The sequence below is a fragment of the Orbicella franksi genome, chromosome 11, assembly GCF_964199315.1.
Source record: "Orbicella franksi chromosome 11, jaOrbFran1.1, whole genome shotgun sequence".
Classification (NCBI taxonomy): Eukaryota; Metazoa; Cnidaria; class Anthozoa; order Scleractinia; family Merulinidae; genus Orbicella; species Orbicella franksi.
In genome coordinates this window covers 1898104-1920532 of record NC_138155.1, presented here as the reverse complement: position 1 = coordinate 1920532, position 22429 = coordinate 1898104, and the positions used below count along the sequence as shown (strand labels likewise).

Genomic DNA, 22429 nt, shown 5'->3' with positions numbered 1-22429 from the left:
TTCTAGCTCCGTGAGAAGACTGATAGATTGAATAAATTTCGTTTTCTTTCATCAGAATGTGGAGGTTTTGCAGATTTTGAATTCGTGTACCCCATATCATTGTTTTTTCTCGGTGTTGTTCAATTACGTTAGTTGTATGCTGCTTTTGTGAAAAAAAAAAGAAAAATCAAAATTGAAATACTGACTAAAACTACCTGCATCGCTGCTTATTGATTATTTCTTTCGTATTTAATTTACGGAATATGAATTATGATAACGCAACTGATAATTGATAATTTGTAAAATGAAAATATTATGAGAATTAAGAAAGGCATTTTGTGTTTTAAGCAAAGTTTGCTTCTAAGCTGTATTGCATGATGGAAAACAAGGCTCCATTTCATCGAGGGGTGGCTGTTATGGACATAATTTTGGACCACTACATAATTGTTTTGAAATCTTCTTTTCAGTCCGGCGCAATATTAGGGGTGGCGAATAGTTGACAGCTAGAACGAGCTTGTGCAGCCTTTTCGCCAGTTTCTTCAAACTGGCTGGAACTGGAAATTCCATTTTAACACACTATACGTTATGATATCGTAGAACAAAATAACTGTTTTACTGGAGCCAAAATGGACGTTGCGGTAGGTTTTGTAGCTTTTTGTGGAATCCAGACAATTTAGGTGAGGTTAAGATTAAATTTTCCTCTGAAATTTGTAAGTTGCTTCATTGAAATTCAATGTCAAGTTAAGAGAAGACGTTATTTATAAAAAACCTGAGATAAAGGAACGAATCGGGACTTTGAACCCCTTTAGCGTTGCGAAAAATCGAGACTGGGAGACAGCTTCGTATAAAAATCGAGACTGCGAGACGCACATAACCGCTAAAAAACGATACTACGCGACTCGTGAAATTCGACTAAAATTTTGCGAGACCCAGAGTTTTTGAAGGACCATTCGCCACCCCCTTATATTCCAATTGCATTGAATAGCAAACATTGTAACGTAAGGTAGAAAACCGTTCATTTTCATACATAGATACTAACAGTAATCCAGTGTAATACTGGATAATACAAGACCGTACCATAATGCTGGCATCGCACAGAAGGCATAAAGACGCCGAAGAAAATTACATGACGTAATTAGCGAATCTTTTTTTCCCATCGTGTTCGAGTTTTACTTGAATAAAGAAATGATACTGTAGATAATTTTACTCGTTTGATTTATTCGCGCAAAAAACGGGCACCTTCATAATCAAACTCACTTTTATTTTACGTCGTTAGTTTAAAAGCTTGCTTAAAGTGGGCACAAGCGCTTCTTCAAAGAGGAAGAAGCGACGAATTTATTTCACTAGCACAATATACAAACATTACGCCACGGTGAAAATAAGCTACCAACAAAAATAAAATGAGAAAGGCAGATGGAGAGTTTAATCCTAGAAAGTTTGTGTTATTATCTACTGCGAACTTCTAAATGAATCCTTTGTCAGCCATATTAAGAACAGGGAAATCTTGCTACCTACCTTAAATCTTCTTTTTAGCGTCGGATGAGCTCAAGAAATCAAAATCTGCAGAAAATTAATCAATGAAACAGTCAGGATGACATTTAGGAATTCGTTTAATCTGAAACTGATCTTACCTTTCTCAGTCTCTAACAAACAATTGAGGGGTGGCTGTTATGTCTATACTTTGGAAGCATTCCACTGACTTAGATACACACCCTTAACATCGCCTGTAGCAATTCTGTAGAACTCACGAAAGCGACCAAAGTCCTAAATTTCCAGAAATATTAAATTAAAGGTTCTAGCTCCGTGGTAAGACTGATAGATTGAATAAATTTCGTTTTCTTTCATGAGAATGTGGAGGTTTTGCAGATTTTGAATTCGTGTACCCCATATCAGTGTTTTTTCTCGGTGTTGTTCAATTACTTTAGTTGTATGCTGCTTTTGTGAAAAAAAAAAAAAAAAAAAAAAAAGAAAAATTATAATTGAAATACTGACTAGAACAACCTGCATCGCTGGTTATTGATTCTTTCTTTTGTATTTAATTTACGAAATATGAATTATCATAACGCAACTGATAATTGATAATTTGTAAAATGAAAATATTATGAGAATTAAGAAAGGCATTTTGTGTTTTAAGCAAAGTTTGCTTCTAAGCTGTATTGCATGATGGAAAACAAGGCTCCATTTCATTGAGGGGTGGCTGTTATGGACATAATTTTGGAACACTACATGATTGTTTTGAACTCTTCTTTTCAGTCCGGCGCAATATTAGGGTTGGCGAATGATAAATACGAGACGGCGAGACAAGCATTTTCCTCTGCGAGCCCGAGACATTTTGACATTTTAAATTGACGTGCGAGCGCAAGACGTCCAGACTTTTAAAATTTGGGTCCTAGATTTAGTTGAGAGCTAGAACGAGCTTTTGCAGCCTTTTAGCCAGCTTCTTCAAAGTGGCTGGAGCTGGAAATTCCATTATAACACATTACGTTATGATATCGCAGAACAAAATAACTGTTTTACTGGAGCCAAAACGGACGTTGCGGTAGGTTTTGTAGCTTTTTGTGGAATTCAGACAATTTAGGTGAAGTTAGGATTAAATTTTCTCTGGAATTTGTAAGTTGCTTCATTGAAATTCAATGCCGTGTCAAGTGAAGAGAAGATGTTATTTATAAAACCTGAGATGAACGAACGAATCGGGACTTTGAACCCCTTTAGCCTTGCGAAAAATCGAGACTCGGAGACAGCTTCGTATAAAAATCGAGACTGAGAGACGCACATAACCGCTAAAAAACGATACTGCGAGACCCGTGAAATTCGACTATAAAATTTTTTGCGACCCAGAGTTTTTGAAGGACCATTCGCCACCCCTAATCGATGGAAATGGACGATTGGAAAAGCAGTAGATGGATCGATTTCAATCGACAAAATTAGTTAGTTGGTATCGATTGATATTGATTAATCGATGATCAATCGATAGTCGCAGAAAAGCCATTTATCGATTCCTATCGATTGGCAAAACAAGTGGTACCCTACTCTGAACGTCCTGAAAACTCAAACCAAAAAACCACAAAACTAGTTGGCCAGTTGGATATTATGATATAAACGAACGTCTTTTTATCTTTTGCTTTTGTTCTATAATACCTTTAGATGCAGTTGGCGCTTTTGTATGTATGTAGTTACTGTCCTAAGTGCAATTTGTATTGTCATTATTAGATTAGGCCGTTTTGGTGCGTCAATCATTATTTGAGAACACGAGGGAAATGTAGAAAACACGAGCCGCAGTGTTCTCAAATGTCCGGAGTTTTTTTATCACAGTGTAATACACTGCTTAGGCTTCTTCATTTGCTTTATGAGATCGAGATAATGTGGCAAAAAAATAACACAACACACTTTTTCTACGTTTTATTTTCGGATAAAACATGGATTTTTGACCAATCAGAACGCGCGCAGGGTCCTATCTATATTATAATTTGCAGTGACTTTATGCTGCTATTGTTTCCAAATGTGTAACGCCAGAATTTGTCTGACGAGGTATTAAACCAGTTTCTATCCATTAAAGTTAAATTTAATACCAAAATTTCATAAGACAAATAAAAGAGAGAAGAAAATATGTCTTATTCTCATGTAAAGGTTCCAGGAATTCAAATAAAATCTGTTAACGATCTCTACTTCCAAAAGTGTGATATTAAGGACGTTCGCACCCATTGCTATATCTGGAGTTTCCCTTCACTAAAGTTAGCATCGTGTTTGAAGGAAAGTTAATTTCCCTTCCTGTTATGGTGAATTTTTTAAATAATGCTTCTTTACAATTAGCGCAAAAAAAGTTTCAATTGACTTCAGATGAAATTGCTCCATTTGACGATGCGTGGAGCTTTCTTTTCAGAGAATGCTGTTCATTTCCGGCGCTGGTTCCACCCTTACCTAAACAATGACTTTTTATTCCACAGTGCTTTACAGCGATTTAAACTCCTTTAGCTAGCAGAGATCAAATCTTGTTTCCCCACAAAAAAGCAATACAAAATTGAACATGTCGGTCAGACTAAACTAGTGAAAAATCACCAAAGGAAGCATACTATTAACAGATACAAATTCTGCCCATTGGCACGATAACAGCGCTTTAAGTTATAAAAATGAAACTTTGACGCCCCTACCCCTTGCTTTTTCTACAAGGAAAGCAAATTATAGTGATAGCATTAGTTTTTGAATTTGTGTGCTGCAGATCATGGAAATTGCAAAACACTCCGCGGGAAAATCCACTTCTACGAGAGCGAGGAAAATTAGAACGAGTTTGGCGACTACTGTAAACTACTATTGGCAATTTACCTAATTCTCTTTCGACAGGTAAATCAATTTTGAATATTAGTAGTATATAGGGAAGTCGACAAATAACGTTTCGCAGAGGGAGCCTTATTTCGCCTTATCGCAGCCCCCACCATCAAGTCCGGCCCTCACAAGCTCGGGCCGGTTGATGGTGGGGGCTGCGATAAGGCGAAATAAGGCTCCCTCTGCGAAACATTATTTGTCGACTTCCCGATATACTACTCACAACAAAGGAGTGCGAAATATTAGAAACAAGCGAGCCGGGGTTATACCGCCAGAGCAGGGATGGAACGAGCTCCAAACAAGTGCGGGTGGCTGAAGCGGGGCCGGAAAGAAAGCTGCGGAAAGCGCTGTTACGGGGCGTATTGCGGGCAGCACAACTACCAGCTGAAAAAAGGAATGAAAAAGCCAGAGCCCTGCAGAGTATGCGGAGTCGGGCTTCTGTGCGACTACCGTCTCTGCAAGCGCTGCGGCGGGGGCGCGCTAAAAATGCGGCTTTACCGCAAAAAATAAAAAGCGACAAAACTGTTTGAGCGCGTTTTGCTCGAGCTGCAAGAAAGAAACCCGCCAGTTAGAGAAACGTAACCTCGATTACACCGCAAGGAGCCATGTCTTCCTGTGGACTTTCCGAGGCCATTCAAAACCTCCCTCCAGAGCTTCGTGAGATGATTCTCAAGAAGTACATAGCGATAAAAATAAAGGAAAAAAAGGAAATGGGTTGGGACGAGGTACACGACGAGATTGAAGAGGCACCCATCTGCGAAAAACGATCAAGAATTGTAAAGGTCATGTTTTGCCGTAAATGCAACTCTTGCGGCCAAGAAGGACTCTGTTACGAGTGTTATAAAAATGGAGAAAAGCATTATCTTGGCTACCCCGTGTATGACGAAAATGACTAGGCCGAAATATTTCAGAAATTTTACTGAGCTGCGACGATATTTACAACCGGGCGAGTTAGATTTAAAAATCTACGGCTGCATTTGCATACCATAAAAACATGCTTGTCAGTGTTCACTTGATTGCGTTTCTCGCGAATGAATATTTCACGCCTGAGTGGCAGAGACAAGCGCGTGATATTACACGCGAAGTTGTTGAATGCTTTCATGACGCGGTTCCGGTTGAGGCGACACAGCTTCCCGTTGCGAATTCCTGAAGGCTTCAGTTTAAGCTCGTTGCATTCCTCTTGGCTTCAGTTGAAGCGATCAGGAATTTTCAAAGCCACGAGGAATGTTCAAGTCAAAAGGAATTTTACAGGCGGATTTCTATTTTTTGACCACAGTTTGTTAGAATAGGGTATTTCTTCTCGGCCTGGCCAATAAAAATGGCACTTTTCACCTTTTTTCGAGGAAAAATTGGGCACAAAACGTGGTGGAACAAAGAGACTTCACTAGAGCGATAAAAAGAAACAGCTGATCGGGGGGTTTTCCCTATTTCGCACTTGACTGCGTCAGTGAGTAACCTTCTCGAAAGTTCAAGGCAATTTATGTGGCAAGAAAAACACCGCAATGACCTGTTTTTGACAAGACAAAGAGAGAGTTTTGTGTTTTTTCGCTCGAAATTTAGTTCGAAGCGGGAGGTTTCGTGATTTTTTTTTATCATTTCGGCTTCAAGTCTGCCGCGGATGTCTTTCTCAAGTTTTTGGACATCAACATCAGGAAGCTTTCTTGTTGATGGTTGACGAAGCACCCTTGCTCGGACCTGATCTTTCAGAAAGTTGTATTGCTGAAACTCCGAAAGGATAGTGTCGAACTCGTGGGAAGACACCTCGTTGTTGTTCAAAGCGTTCGAGAGAAGTCTGTTGACGGTGTCGCGCTTGGCAACGGCGAGCGTGGTGATCTCTTGATGCTTCTTGATCTTCGAGTCGAGCTTTTTGCCGGCGAGAATCATCGCAGACGAAACGAGAGCGAAGCACCCACCAGCGCCGCCATGAGGAACGGCAGCCGGCAAGCCAACCACAGACAGAGCGGAGCCAAAACTCGCGCTGGAAAACGCTGCCGAGAGAACGCTGGAGCCGGCGGCGCCCCAATTAACGAACTTTCTCGCGCGTTTGTATTTTTTCGCGACGAGGCGATAGTGGTGGACCTCGCCGGCCAATTTATTGGAAATCTCGTTGACCTTCTGCAAGCGGAAATTTTGAGAAGGCTCTGCCGCCACCACTGGATATAGTGGCTCGGCAGGCGGGGCGCTTGGAGGCAACAGATCCGCCGAAGACATTGCGTATATAAAGAAATTTAATTTAACTCTAATTCAAAAAGAAGCGGCAGGCCTTTGAAATCAAAGAGTTCGCCATTTTCATCCTTCACTTTTAAGGTGATGCTGTTTATGAACTTGTCTGTAGAAGCGTCACGGAAAACGTTTTGCGATGAGTCGATGTTATAGCTGACTTTTTCATAAGGCTTTCCTCTGACGTCAACCTTGGCAAGAAGGTCTGACTTCTTTCCATTCAAAAAGTTTTTTGTCGAGTCGATGAGATCGCAGTGGAGCAACTCGGGCTGTTAAGTTTTTTGATATATTCTTCTTTCCTGATATTTCTCCCGATTCCAAGAAAATTGGCCAAACTGTAATCAACGGAAACTTCTTTCGCTTGATTAGCGTTGTTTAAATTGGCAGCGGCAGCGGCATTTGTAATTTTAAGAACAGAATTGGGGTTATTCGTTTCTAAGACCAATTTCACTTTTTTCTTGTAATATTCAAAACTGGATTGCAGTTCTTTTGCTATGCTTTCGACATTGTAATGCCCTTCAGGTAATGATGCAACCACGTCATTAGTTCCTTTAAAAAACATTCTGCCAACAGAACTCAGATTATGCCACGAGTTGAAAAAAGAACAACTCAAAAGTCTGGCATAGCTTGCTCCTGGGAGCGGTTCTTCAAAATGGATGGTCCCGCCGTTCTGTTGCGTGACAATTGTGAGAACAACCATTTTTATATTCAACAAATAAAATTGTGTTCAAATAATATGGCGAATTTGTGGAATGGACCTGCGTTAAAAAAAGCGGAGGTGGCGAAGAAAAAGGCGTGGACAAACTTTTTAAACCACTTCCCCAAAGCGGACAAAAGCCGGTTCGTTTCGCAAGGAAGCGTCGACGAGAGAAATAACGTGACGGCGGAGGTGTTTTTCAAAGAAAGCGAAGACTCGTTTCAAAGTGTCTTCGGTTCAGACAGGCGGTATTGGAGCGCGGAAATGAAAGAGGCGCTTGGTTTGGGAGACAGCGGTGGTTTTCCTTATCAATTGTCGCCGCTCGGTTCAAAAGTTTCATTGGCCATCCCTGCGGTGCCTTTCGACGGCAAAGCGCCAAGCTTGAAGAAAATATTTGACGCCCCGATACAAATCTACGTCACGCCTGACCAATATTTCACAACGAAATTAAGAGAAATATTTCAAGACACGAAACTCAAACACACGACTGGAACTGAATCAAAACACTGGCTAGGAGGGCCAGACATGAAATATTGGCCGCAACAGCTCAACTTGGCGGTTTTCTGCGCGACACAGGGGTGCGGAGTTTCTCGCGAAATCTTCGACAGCGGGATGAATCTCCCCCCGCAGATAAGAGCTTTCTACAAATTCCACGTGTATTTCACGGTCAGGCGAATTCTGTTCCAGCTAGGAGGTGTTCAGAGCATAAGCGCTTTGCCCGGAGACCCGACGTTCGACCAAATGAAAAACCATTACGACGTCGCTTCGTACAAAAGGGTATGCGGCGAGTTGGGCATAGACTCATCAAACGACTTTAGGTTTACTTCGGGGGCAAATAGTGGTTTGGGGGTGTTGTACGTTAAGCCTTGGGGGGAATCGCCAACAAAAACAGATTATAAGTATCCTGATTGGAACAAGTTCAGCGACGAAGGTGGAAAACTGAATAAGGGCGACCTTATTGAGTTTATACGGCCCGATGTTTTTGGAGATCGGCAGTTCGTCTGGTTCGCGCCCAACACGGCGAACGGTTTGACGCAGGCGGGCTTGTCGAGAATCAACCAGTCAATCGAGGCTTTCGTTTACTGCGTCCTGGGCGCGCAAGTGAACGTCCGCAGCAGCATTCTCGGCAATGGCGGTCGGGCGAGAGAAGCCCAGAGCGAGTTCCTGGTGCTGATGGAAGACGCGATCAGACAGCCCGACTTGGCCGCGAGCATGCAAAGGTACCAGCTCGCGGTGGACCAAGCGAAGGTCAGGCTCAATCTCGCTGTTGCCCCCATGGCGTGGCTCATGCCCGCGCAGATGATAATAAACACCGCAAGCACGATCGGTTACAACAACGAGCTCAAACAGGCGGTCTCCGGAATGAAACTTGGGGTGAACAACGAGGTAAACCCGGAGACAAAAAAAGCTGGGCTCAAACAAATGGCAGGCGGACCGTCAAAAATTAACCCGCCCAACAGCCACCCGTCCAACCCAATACACAAAGCCGCAACAGCCGAATCGGGGCGTGTAGTTCCACCCCACAGGAAACCAGCTTCGTCCGAAACTAAACAAGCGCAGCCACCGGCGCAAAAAATTGAGCCCGAGGCTGCAGACAAAACGCCGCAACACGAAATTAACAAAACGGCGGTAATTGTCGCTGTTGTTGGATTTTCGGCGTTGCTGTTCACGGCTTGGCGCTAAGCTAACGCTGCTTCTTAAAATATTTTTCGAACAAAAAGGCCACCGCGGCAAGAATGAGCAACCAGGTGTGCTCGGCCAGAAATCCGACGACTTGGCCGCCGGCTTTGAACAGGAAGCTCACAATCGAGCCAATCAGCCCGGGTAGCAGAGAGCCGAGTTTCGCGGCAATATCTTTGAGGCCGTTCCCCAAAGCTTTGCCGGTGGCTTTCAAACCTCTGGTGAGGACCCCGATGACAGCGCCGATTGTGGTCCCGGCGGCGAGAAGAATGGCGGTCAACGTCACGCCATATTGTTTGAAGATCTCCTTGACCCTTTCCAAGAGAGGCAGCCTCCTTTTCCTTTCCGCGATCTGAGTTTGCAAACGCGCGATCTCCTCGTTTCTTTCTGCAACTCTGCCTTCTGCGGCTTCTTTTTCGGAGGGCGAGGCATTCTCATCTTGGATGATCGCCTGGTCTTCCTCGTTTTGGCGCTGCAGCTCGCTTTCCTGCTCTTTCAGGTCGTCCAACGGTTTTGTTTGGTTGAGCCTTTCTTCCATGGCGTTTGTTTCACTTTCTTTTGCTGCGAGGCTGGCCCTGAGTCTGTCAACCTTGGCTTGTTCCTTTTCTCTGGCCATTGCTTTTTTTGTGAGCGAGTCCAAAGCTTTTTTCCTGTTTTCAAGATCGGTTTGATAGTTCTTTTTCTGTTGTTTGAGGCTACGCAGCTCTGCTTCACTGTCAAGATTCGAACCATATTTATCTCCAATTTCATCAATCTGAGCATCAGTTTGCGCAATTTTTTGTCTAAGGGCTTCCACTTTTTTCTTTTCTTCTTCTCTTCGCGAAGAGAGTGTTTCCGCCTGTTTAAGTTGGATTTCAGCCTCTCTCAGTCTTCGGCGTTGTTCTCTGAGGGTGTCGCGGTCTTCAGCAATGACGTCTTCAGCTCTTGGCCCCAGAGCTGCTTTTTTCGCGTCTGTGAAACTTTTTTGTAACCCTCCTTCGCCAAGCTTGAAAATTTTAGACACCCCCGCGGGGGCCAAATGAAACGATCTCAGATTGATTTCCTTTTTGCTGAAACCAATTGGGCCCAATTTTTTGAAGTCTACCTTCGGGAACAATCTTCTGATTTTTTCTTTTGCCCTTTCAAGCATGGCCGGTTTGTCATCGGTATGTATGAAATCACCGAGCAAAGGGGTTTCTTCCTGATAAGAAGTGTCAGGCGGGCCGGACTGCTCGTGAGGAAAAGTACTCATTTCTGTTTGTTCGCCCCCGTAGTAGGGGTCGCCAGGTTGGTAGGGAGTGGACGCCGCGCCTGGCTGAAAAGGACGGGTTGTGTCAACCTCTTGTTCGCCTTCATCAGAGTCGTGGTCAATCCGATTGTCAATGTCCGGGTCTCCGTAACCAAATTCGCCACCGCCTTCCGCCATAACGATATATTTAAAGCCTATTATTTTTCAAATTAGAAATTATCGCCGGCGGCTGATACAATGTCAGTTCCAGAGAACCTTCGCGCGACGTACAGCAAAAAAACCTTACAAGGCATGCAGGCCGAGCGCGCAGTGAAGCGGATCACCTTTTCCCGCACTGAAGCCAACCCCGGCGATACTCTGTACGTTTACGTTCCCAAGCTGAACGCGAACGAGGTTCTGGTGCCGGGCTCGCTAGCGCTTGTCTTTAACATCGACCTTTCTGGAGGACACGCCAACAACTTCCTAGTCCAGAACGTCACGCGAGCGCTCGTTGACAGTCTGCACGTGAAGTTTGGAGGCACTACCCTGCATGACACGGTTGGCTATGGCATCTACAAAATCTTTGATGACCTTTTCCTTTCGCAGGAAGAAAGAGACAACAGGATCCTCGAAGGGATTCAGGGTGAGAAACTATGCAAGATCCGCTCAGGCGCGGGAGACAAGGAAACCTCGGGCGTCGACGCTGAAAAAAAGCTGAACGAGGTGTTCGGGAGCAAGTACCGGATCAGGCTGGACCATCAGATCTTAACCGACCACGGCGTTTTCTACCCCCAGGCCCTTTACAAAGACCTCACGTTCGAAATAACCCTGGCTGAAGCTGCACATGTGGTCAATGGCTCCGATACAACCCAGCTGAAATACAAGCTGACCAACTCCAGCTCGAGTACGATATGATCCGCAGCAAGACTCTGGCAGACGAGGCGCATACCGTTTACTCCAGCGGAAAAGAGTTCGCCTATGACCACGTGATGCGTTCCCAAGTGGTGACCTTCAAAAAAGACACCGACACGAGGAAGAACATCAAAATCGATGCCCAAAAAAGGTCGCTAAAAGCCCTCCTGCTACTGTTCATAGAGCCGTATGCTGATGGCGCCAGAGATTCAGAAAAATACGTCTTCCCGGATCTGACGAAAGTCAGCGTCACGATCAACGGCTCGCCCAACATGATTTACAACAACGGCGTCGAAGGCAAGGACATGTGGGAAGAGGCCCAACGCTTCTTCGTGAAGGAAAAAAATAAAACCGAGCACATGGATGTGACAAAGTTTTACACCGGAGACAATTTCGGGCTTCTGATTGATATGCGCTCCATGGCGGACCAAGACATTCATGGAAGTGGCAAGCGCATTGTGAACAGTACGGACGGGGTCCAGCTGGAAATCGAGAGGAAAGCCGAAGGCTCAGGCAACGTGAACTGCCACGTATTCGTCATCGCCGACTCCCAGTTCAACATTATGGAAAGACAGCGGGAATCTGTACAGAATTAATATGGACCCAAGCAAGATACCCTTCAACGCTCTCATCGTGGGGCCGACCAATTCAGGCAAATCGAGGTTCGTTGTGGACTAGCTCTACGGCCCTTTCCGCGGAAAGTTCGACTACATCGTGCTCATCTGCCCGACGTTCACGCACAACAAGACCTACTACCGGCTTGGCGAAAACGATCCGAGAATGGATGTGATAGTCTGTGAGCAGCACGACGTGGAAAGGTGGTTGAAGCTCGTGAGATGGCTTTCCGAGGGCACCAACACGCTCATAATCCTAGACGACTGCGCGGCCTCCAAAGATGTGAAAGGGCGCACAGGAGAGCTGGTGAATCTCGCCTTTTCCGCGCGGCATATGGGCATCAGCGTGTGGGTGCTGACCCAGAAGTTGACCGGAATAACAGCTTCCTTCCGTGAGAACGTGGCGGCGATCGTCCTCTTTTACACCCCCTCGGCCAGGATAACGAAAGCCATCTTCGACGATTACGCCGGCGAGCTCTCCCCCGATGAGTACAGAGGATTGATTTCAAAGCTGAAAGAGCGAAAGTTCTCTTATCTTATATTCGCACTTCGCCACCCCTACGGGGTAAAGTTATTTGAATAAAAAACTGCGAGCTGTTTATAGCCTTGCACAATGTCCGCAGAAGACGCGTTAGCAGATGTTATGAACCTTCTTGAAAAGGAGCCCGCGCCGTCGAGTTGTCTCGCAGGCAGCCTTGTTCCAACCGCCCCCGACATTCCCACTCTTCGCGAGCAGTTGGCCGTTCTCGTGTCCACAGGCAAAGCCGAAGAGGCCATCGGAGTGCAGCTGACACACGAGCAGGTGAAGCGCCTGAGCGACAAAGATGTCGAGACATACACCAAACGCTATGAGGCGTACGTGGGCTCAAAGACAACGGAAAGCCTGATCGACAGCTTCATTTTTCTTGCAACCAAAGCGGTCGGAATGGCCGTCAAAATCAAAGACATCGAGGCTTACCAAAAAGAGCTCAGAAACGATTACATCTTGAACAAAGAGCTCTCCAATCTGGCCGGCAACCTTTCTTTGAAGTGCGGCCGGTTTCTTGCCGCGGCCAACGCGGTGTTGATCACCACGAAACATGAATAAATGGGGGTGAAACCCCCGACCCCAAGAATTTTCTTCGCTGCGCAGAGCGCCGCTGGTCACCATTCATCAACAAATGCTGAGGTCTTGCTGACAAATGCTGAGGTCTTGCTGACAAATTGTTAACAATTAAACTTTTTTCATTTGCTTATAATACGGTTCGCTTCAATGTCAACCGAACAATCCAAGAGCGCGCCTGCCGCCGTTACCGCGCCTCAGGTAGAGACCAAGGCAGCGCCTGCCGCCGTCACTGCGCCTCAGGTAGAGACCAAGGCAGCGCCTGCCGCCGATATCACACAGCAAGCGACGACTCCTACTGCAACCACGCAGTGCAAGAAAGACCCCAAGAAGGTGGCCGCCGGAAAACTTTCTGCCGAAAAAAGACGGCTGGCCCGAGAGGAACAGAAGAAAGGGTTCGCCGAGGCTTATTACGCAGAAAAGCAAGCGGAAGCCGCCGCAGCGGCCCCGGATACAAAAGAAAAAAGCCCAAATAGCGACGGCCTCAGCGCCAACCAATGGATCGCTATTGGCGGCGTTGGAGTTTCCCTTCTTGGGATCTATTACAAGCGTGAAGAGCTCATGGCAATGGCCAAGCCCGTGTTCGACAAATTCAAAACGCCGAAGCCCGCGCCTGAGCCCGCTCCTGAGCCCGCGAGTGTCGAGCCAAAACCTGCTCGCGATACACGGCCAAGAGGATTAAAAAAAATGATTTAAATGTTTGCGCGTGATTCATATCTCACGATGACGATCCCAAGCATTGCGCAGGTTCTCATCTATACAGCAGCAATCGGAGGGATTACGCTTTTTTGGGCTGATTTTTCCGTCAAGACTTGGAGGATGGTGAGACGTCTTACCGACGAAATGCTTGTTGAAGAGGGAGAAAGGCGGAGAAAAATGGAACAAGAGGTCAGGCGAAAAATTGAAATAGAAGACAAAATCAAAGAATTCGCGGAAGAAGAATAAGAAGCTGAAAGACAGGTCCCCAATTAATTTTGTTTTAAACTTTCGCGCTTTCCTTATATCAAGCGCGCCATGTCCGACAACAAGCTTGTCAAGATCGTCATTGACGCCACAACTCTCACGGGATTAGCCGCGGGCATCGGCTGGGCAGCGAAAAAGGTTGTGAAAGAGAATTTCACTTCTGATCCCAGCAGCAGCTTTATGAATTACATGACGTTCACCGTCGTCGTGGGAGGCAGCATTGCGCTAAAAGGGTACCTTGAGGACCAGAAAATCCTCCCCGCCAGCATTTGAAAAAAACCCTTATAATAGCGCAATGGAGTGTTCTTGTTTCACAAACAAAGCCTTCACAACGGTTGCGCTGTTATTTTTCGCATACAAGATGATCGATTATACCACTGATGCCTTAGATTTTGTTTGGTCGGTTGAGATTTGCACCGATGAAGAGGATCTTGGTACTGAACAATTCCCATTACCGGAGAAATGCCTTATACCTCCTCCATACGAACCCCAGCCGCCGCCAAACGAGAACAATTAAAAACAGATTTACAACATATACCATGGCGAGCATCGCTATCATGATTGGCGGGGCTGTGTTGAACGCCACGGCTTTTATCGGCGGCAATTATCTGGCGAGGGCGCTCGGCGGGGGCCGCAAAGCCGCGCTTGAAGAAAAAAAGCGCCACGACAAGGCTCTCGAAGATTATCAAGCCGCTTACGCCAAATACACGCGCGACCGAACACAGCTTCTCCACTGGATCGCGACCAACGCGCAAACAAAGGAGCAGGCCAAGCAGAACATGACCAACACGGACTACGCCTTCAAACTCTACAGCCAGGCGCATCCTGACGAACAGATGGTGCCCCCCAAGGAGCCCAAGTTCTCAGATTTCTATCAGCCAAGCGAGCAGCAGAAAAACGGCGAACTCGCGTTCGTGGGCGCCGGCGCTCTCGCTCTGGGCTACGCGGCCTTCCGCTTCCTTTAAACTTTTTTACGCCTTACTTATATGGACGCGAAACTCGCAAAGATTTACTACAGCCCCGGGGGCTACTGGAAAGGCATAGCCGCGATCAAAAAATTGGCCGAGGCCGCTAAGGTACCTGAAGAAGCCGCAAAAAAGTGGCTGATCAGGCAAGCGCTCTGGCAGATATACCTCCCCGCGCCGAAGCGGATTCCTCGGCCGAAATTCGACGTTCCCACGCCCAACAGGGTCCATCAGGCTGACCTTCTTTTTCTGCCGCACGACAAGCTCCCTCGCGGCCGCAAAGTTTTCAAATACGCGCTGACTGTTGTCGACATGGCCAGTCGCTACAAAGAGGCCGAACCCCTGACTTCGAAAAATTCTGATGAGGTCGCACTGGCCTTTCAGAAGATTTACAAGCGCTCGCCTCTCGAATGGCCCGAAATGCTGCAGGTTGACCCCGGGCACGAATTCATGGGCGCCGTCACCAAAGAGATGGACAAGCACAAAACCTTTATCCGGCGCGGGCACGTTAACAATCACCGCGACCAGGCCATTGTCGAACGTTTCAACCGCACTCTGGCTGAGCGATTGTTCGGGCACCAGTACGCCGAAGAGATGCTTCTCCCTGAGGGCAAGCGGTCCACTGCCTGGGTGAAAAGACTTCCTGAAGTTGTTTCGGCTCTGAACAACGAGGTCACAAGCCTTATCGGCAAGAAACCCGCCGTCGCCATAAAAGAAAAAGCTGTTTACGCAAGGCCGTCGACACCTTACACGAGGCCTGTTGGAAAACGCTAAAAAATCCTCCCCTCTCTTGTCCAAGTTTGTTATCTCTACCAGCCCGGCGAACTTGAAGGAGGCGTGAAAAGGGCCACGGATCCAATCTGGTCTTTGAAAGTTTTCGGCATTGAAAGGTCTTTTTCCAAACCGGATCAGCCCGTTCTCTACTATCTGCGCGACGGGCCCAAGCGCGGCTTCGTGCGCGAAGAGCTGCTCGTTGTTCCTCCGAATACTACTCTTCCTCCCGCTGACGTGAACTAGATGTGATATTCGATTGGTTAGGTGTGTATCCCGTCGGGCAGCACCCACCGCTTGTCGTAATAAGCACTCAGCCCCAGCTTCTCCTGCTCGTAAGTGACGATCTGGCCGTCCCGCATCCTGAAACCCCGGTTGGTCGCCATGTCCTTGCTGCCTTCCAACGCTTCCTTGAACCGCTGCCATGACACCTCGTTCTGCCTTTTCGACATCCCATTTATGCTGAACTTCTGTTTTTCGCCACCCTCTCCGTCGTCGGCGTAATAACACTTCGAGCAAAGGGCGATCATGCGGTGGCCCTCGAACTCAAGCTTGCAGAGACCTGGGGTCCGGCCACTCCACTTGTCCCAAGCCAGCCACTGGTTTTTTTCCGCATCGAATTCGGCCTTCAGCTCTGGCCGGAGGACGTCCTCGAGCCGCTCGCCCGAGATCGCCATGTAGTTGCTGTCTGTGTCCATCTGGATCAGCTCAAAATCTCTTCTGTCGACGTACTTGTCGAGAAAGTCGTAGTAGAATTCCAGCATCCGCAGCTTCGCCAGCTGGTAGACGGCGATTCCGATCTGGAACGGCCGCCTGATCGTAATCCGGGGCTTGCGGCTTTCCAGCTCGTAGGCCTCCCCGATCTCGTCGAGGTCTTCGAAATACGCGCTCCGCAGCGCGCTGTCGACAACCTTCTCGTCTTTCGTGTAGATCACGTTCGTTTGCCGCTCCAGCGCTTCGATCAGTTTCCCGTAAGCGCTGTTTCCGAGCAGTTTGAACACTTCGGCGAGCAGTGCCTTGCTTCTGTCCACGTCTCCTGTCCGGCGCGCCTCTGTCACCTGCTCCACGAACCAGGTGAAGATCTTGCCCGCGGCGTAGTCGATTGTTCTGGAAACCTTCGTGACAACCGCCCCATGGTTCACGTACCACCGCAGCAGAGGGGCGTACACCAGCAGCCGTTCTGCGGACAGCGCCCCCACAAGCTTTTTTCCATCTCCGCGCTTTCTGCCCGTTCTCGCCAAGTACTCTTTCATGTGTTCCGGCACAGCTTCGGCGGGAACCCGCTTGTTGATGAAAAAGGGGCACATCTCCTCAAACTTTGGCCACAAGCGCTCTGGGATCTTGATGTCGACTTCGGCGAAGCCGAACCACTCCCCGGCTTTCAACCGGCGAATCAGAACTTCGGCCGCTTCCGCTTGGCGGTCATCGGTGTGGTACTTGACCCTTTCCTTCCCGCATGGCATTTCTCTCAGCATGGTCGAGAGATAGAGAGCGCTGGCGTCGAAACCCAGAATCTTTTTGCACAGACGCGGTTCTTGGAACTGATGCGACCTTATCCGCGTCACACCGGCCTCGTGCCGTCTTGCGAAAACAAGGCTCGGCCCGCCAACAACCGCCCTTTTCAGCATTTTGTAAGCCTCTATGCCAGGACTGTAAAGGTCTGCGCCACGCTCCATTGCCCCTCGGAGCAAATAATGCAAACTCACCCCTGGCAGGCTCACCGCGTCTTTCAGAATGTCGATTCCTCTCTCGGTGTAGAAGCTTTTCATCTTTTCCAGCGCCTCGAGGCCGGGAGCCACATCAAGATTTTTGTAGTAACGCAGCCAGTCTGCGAAGGTCTGTATCCCCTTTTCTTTGAACAGCAGCTGGCACCCCTCCCACTCCTTCCGCGTGAGAACGTATCCGCCCTTCAGCTTCGAATACCAGGCCTCGTATTCTGGGAGCCCAGGGAAATCGAGCTTTTTGGGCGCGTCGAACCATTCGTAAGGGAACCAGGATTTCTCGGACTCGCTTCCGTAGGCTTTCACCCATTTCGCGTAGCTCGTGCCCGGGCCCAGATAGTTGATGATGTCGAGGAAACGGGCCCCCCCAGGTGAGCAGGAACATGGTTTTGTTCCCCTTCTTGGCCACTTTGACTTTTTTTGATAATTCGGCGAGAGTGCTGGCGAAGTGATTTTTGATCAGATTCAGGTCGTACGAGCCTGAGTTGAAGCCCACGACAGGGACCTGGTTGCACCATTCATTAATTTTTTGCTGCTGGTCTTTTGTCAGCAGGTGCATGTCTTCTGGCACAAACTCCGCTCTCACCCGGTCCTGGATGCTTTTCTCGCGTCTCTCCAGCTCTTTCAAGAACTTGCGGACCAGCTCCACGGGGTTTCTTTCGCAGATGTGGGTGGGCTCTCTTTTAAGAGTGTCGCCGACGCTCACAGAGATCGGCACGTGCGCGCTTTCTATCGTTAACGCGCCTGTCGGCTCTTTCCGATAATTTTTGTCGCCATACGCCTCGAAATCGTACAAGATCTCGTGCGGGTAAGTTTTCGTTTGCTTCCTCGGGAGTTCCCCTTTAAGAAACCCAACTTCGCAAGACCAGGCCTCGATAACTTTGTAACCGATCTTACGCAGATGTGCGGTACGGTTCACGGTGGCTTGGTACAGTTGTTCGGCTGTTTTGCCTTTTGTTATAACCTCCTGCCGGTTTGGATAACATTTTGGGCATCCGTGGAAGGGACATCCGTGGTATTGAAACGCCGTCCTCGTTTTGTGGTGGTACCCGTCGACGGGAGAAGACTTCATTTTCCCGCCTTCCCGAGGAAGCAATCTCTCGCCCCCATGCCTGCACATTGCGTGGTGGATGTGAATTCCCCGTCGCTTTGCTTCCCGCTCCAGCCACAGCATCGCTTGTTTCGATGCTGTGCCCTTCGGGGGGTACATCATTCTCTCGAAAGCTGTCTCCGGGGCTTCCACTTTTGTCCCAGGGCAATGGATCACCGCTTCTCCCGCGCTGCAGGTCTCATGATGGCGCTTGATATTGCAAGCTTGTGTGAATCTCTGCCCGCAATGGGTGCATGCATAGGTTTTTGCCAGCTTCGCGATGTCTTTTATCAAGAAAGCGTGGCCTTCGTAGACACCTATCGTCAAAACGTTTTTGATTTTGGGGTTCGGGTTTGTTCTTAGGTGCCAAACCACTTCTCCGCCTCGAAGACGCTCCGGCTCGTAGACACGTATTCCGAGCCAAGATGAGACGGGCGAGCCCTCATTCAGATGCGCTTCAACCTTGTCAAGCTCGTCTAGAGACGTTTTTCTGAAGTTCGGTGGAATGGCCTTGAGCTTATAGAAACTCTGCGCCAGTCTTCGTGCTTCTTTCGTGCTTCGGTGGGGAAGAGCCCCTCGGTGCACAGCGAGGCACCTAAATAGGTATAGGTTGTCTTCGAAAGTGTCCAAAGTAATCATCGCCCGGCCATGGGCAAGGTTGCGCAGCCAGTCAGGCAATGGCCCTGTTCCCACCAACGGCTGCCTGTCGAGCACAACCTTCACGTCAACGTTAAAAAAACCTTCAAAAGCCCACTTCGTGTTTGGCCTTTCAACCCTTTCGTTGTCGAGACGCTCTTCTTCCCGGGTGTTGAGCCATTTTTCCGCGTCTTCTAGTTTGTTATACCACTGTGAGCCCTCGGGGTTTGAATAGTATACGATTACCGTTTCGTCCTCAATGTTCCGCAACTGGTACCCGAAAACGTGCCGAAGATAAAATGACGTGCTTACTCTTTCGCGTATCTTCGCCATGAACTCTGGCGTCAGGTTTCTCCCCAGACGCCTGATGAAGCGCCATCTTATGAAACGCCTGCCTGTTGTCTCTTCTTCCCCCTCTTTCTCTGTGTCATCGAACAGATCCAGAATCTCTCTCTGGTAATCTGCTGCTGTTCGAACTCTCCGCGCAGGGAAGGGGTCGTACTCCCTCAGAAGCGCTTGCGCTCCTCTTTTCCTTCTTTGGCGTGGAGGGGCTCTTGGCTCGTAAGGTTTCGGAACAAGCGGCTTTTGCAGACGCGCCTGCGTTTCTTCAGAAATCGGTTCATCCAGCACGTTCTGCACAACCTTTCTTGCTTCTGGCGCGCTTTCTGCAGGAAGCTCGTCGAAATAACGCAATACCGCCGGGTCTATTTTTGCGAGTTCTTCTTCCAGTCTTTCTTGAATGCTGAAAGACATGGCTCCTTGCGGTATAATCGAGGTTACGTTTCTCTAACTGGCGGGTTTCTTTCTTGCAGCTCGAGCAAAACGCGCTCAAACAGTTTTTTCGCTTTTTCTTTTTTGCGGTAAGGCCGCATTTTTAGCGCGCCCCCGCCGCAGCGCTTGCAGAGACGGTAGTCGCACAGAAGCCCGACTCCGCATACTCTGCAGGGCTCTGGCTTTTTCATTCCTTTTTTCAGCTGGTAGTTGTGCTGCCCGCAATACGCCCCGTAACAGCGCTTTCCGCAGCTTTCTTTCCGGCCCCGCTTCAGCCATCCGCACTTGTTTGGAGCTCGTTCCATCCCTGCTCTGGCGGTATAACTCCGGCTCGCTTGTTTCTAATATTTCGCACTCCTTTGTTGTGAGTAGTATATAGGGAAGTCGACAAATAATGTTTCGCAGAGGGAGCCTTATTTCGCCTTATCGCAGCCCCCACCATCAACCGGCCCGAGCTTGTGAGGGCCGGACTTGATGGTGGGGGCTGCGATAAGGCGAAATAAGACTCCCTCTGCGAAACGTTATTTGTCGACTTCCCTATATACTACTATATTACATATCTGAGGGCTTCAAGACGGAATTTCCCGTTGCGATTTAAGGTAGATAGATATTTAATTTAACTACGAGCAGCTGTAGTTTGTTAGGCCTCTAGCTTACACAGTTGATGAATTTACTTATAGAAACTCTAATATCTAACGACATAAATAATTTCTTATATTAAACTTAATTTATAAGATACTAAGACATTTTGTTCAATGCAACAATTAATTATCATACTTATATTGGTTTAATCCGTGTCCTAAAATTATTCCCATAATTAAACAATAACTTGCACGTACTTACAATTAGTTCTACGTTCCTTAAAATTTCTCGCTCGTTTGGTTTTGCTAATCAGTCTTCTGAACGCAAATTGCACCTTGAATGGACTGGAAAACTGAAAGTAAAATTTTACTAGTAAACGTTGTATAATATACCTACTTCCATACTTGACGGATCTTGAATGACGCATCACGAGATGACCGGATGACTAAAATTGCCATGATCAACATGAAAAAAATGTCAGCTTCAGTGAAAAAGGTCGTAAATCATACTTTAGGAATAGCCCACTACATTGAGAGCATTTGAAATGCATTAAAATTGCCCAAAGAGGATACATTTCAAATGCTCTCAATCTTTTAAAAAAGATTGGAAAATAACAGGAAGGGACATCAATTTTCCTTGTCACAGGATCCTCAAAAGAAACACTTTGAAACACTTCTTATTTACGTGTACACCAAAGTCTTGTTAAATTCGGCACTCCAAAGTCTTCACTGGGACTGACAGGCTTGTTTTTTAAAGCTAAACTGAGCTTGTAAAAGGATTTTGATCTTATCCTATTTCTAATAATAAATGATTCTGTAATCACGAATTAAGCACGAAACGGGAAAAATATAAGGGTCAACTCAGCATCTGGAATTTCCTTTTATTGTAAATTTAGGATCCTGTGACAAGGACAATTGATGTCCCTTTCTGTTATTTTCCAATCTTTAAATTTACAATCAGGAGCGCAAAGGAGAGTTTGACTTAAGTTTAAATTACTCCGTTTGACGATGTGTGGAGCTCTCCTTGAGAGAATGTTTCTCATTTCTGGCGCTCAGGTTCATTTCTGACGTAAACAGTGACGCGTTGTTTCACAGAGCTTTCCATCGGTTTACACCCTTGTAGCTAACAGAGATCAAACAAATCTAATTTTCCCAGCAAAGAGCAATACAAAGTTCAAAATATAAATGTTGATGAGACGAAATGAGTGAATGATCACCAAAGGAAAAATTTGTTAATTGGGAAAACATTTTTTCTAATTGGTACGACAACATGCATGCAGGGCAGAACTCAGTATAGAGGATGAACATTTGCCCGCCTAAACACTGCTTTTTTCTACTAGCGATGGTAAAGATTGCGCACCTAATCATCTACACGAATGTCTATACATAAAGGGTTCTTTACACTTATTAGAACCAAACGCAGCTAAATGCCAGTCTTAATCCTGATACTATTATAAAGACCGCGTAATAGATCAAAAACTATCTTCTTAGCAACTAGAGAAAGGTCTACAACGTGGGTTAATTCGGCCATAATTAACCAATATGTCGATCGTTAACATTGAGTTTAAAGACCTTTTTAGTTCCCTAACATCAACGTCAATAAATGTGCGCCATATCTCCCACACGATTATCGATCACCAAAGCACGCATTCGACTTGTTATACCTAGAATTAATAACTGGTGGAACCTTGAGTAATAGATAAAAATAAATTGTGATCTCCAGAACTAGAGTAAAGGTTTGCGCGGTTTAACAGACCTGCGTCGTAGATCGCTTCGCCTTTTATTGACCTGTTGTATTCTGTTAATTTAAAATTCCTTTCCATAGCTACCTGAAAGCTTCGTTTGGTGAATGCACAACAGATCGCCTACACGATTAACGATCACTGCAACGCACTTTAGAGTTGTGAAAACGGGTGTAACTTGTACACTATCGTTGGGCTAGTATCCTTTTCAAGGTTAAAGTTAAAAGGTAGTTACCACAGTTAAGTTTTGGAACGTTATGTATTAAAAATTTACTTTTTTACCTAGTTGATGTTTAGTAGGTTTTGTGCATCATTGGACATTTTGATTATACACATTCTTAGTGTCTGGTCTCGGTGTTCTTTGCTTGGCACACACGAGAGGATTACTCCGTGTGACAAGTTCCGGGGACGAGCTCCTTCTGTGTGAACTACCCATTTTCTTCGCAAAATCACCGCGG

General features: G+C 46.9%; 1 protein-coding gene across 1 annotated transcript; it reads left to right on the top strand.

Annotated features, from left to right (window-relative positions):
* Positions 1-7255: 7255 nt before the first annotated feature.
* On the top strand, positions 7256-8899 carry LOC145503395 (uncharacterized). Its single transcript, XM_081482853.1, has 2 exons — positions 7256-8652; positions 8743-8899. The coding sequence occupies exons 1-2, from the start codon at positions 7256-7258 to the stop codon at positions 8897-8899; spliced, it is 1554 nt and encodes a 517-aa protein (XP_081338979.1).
* The last annotated feature ends 13530 nt before the right edge of the window (positions 8900-22429 follow it).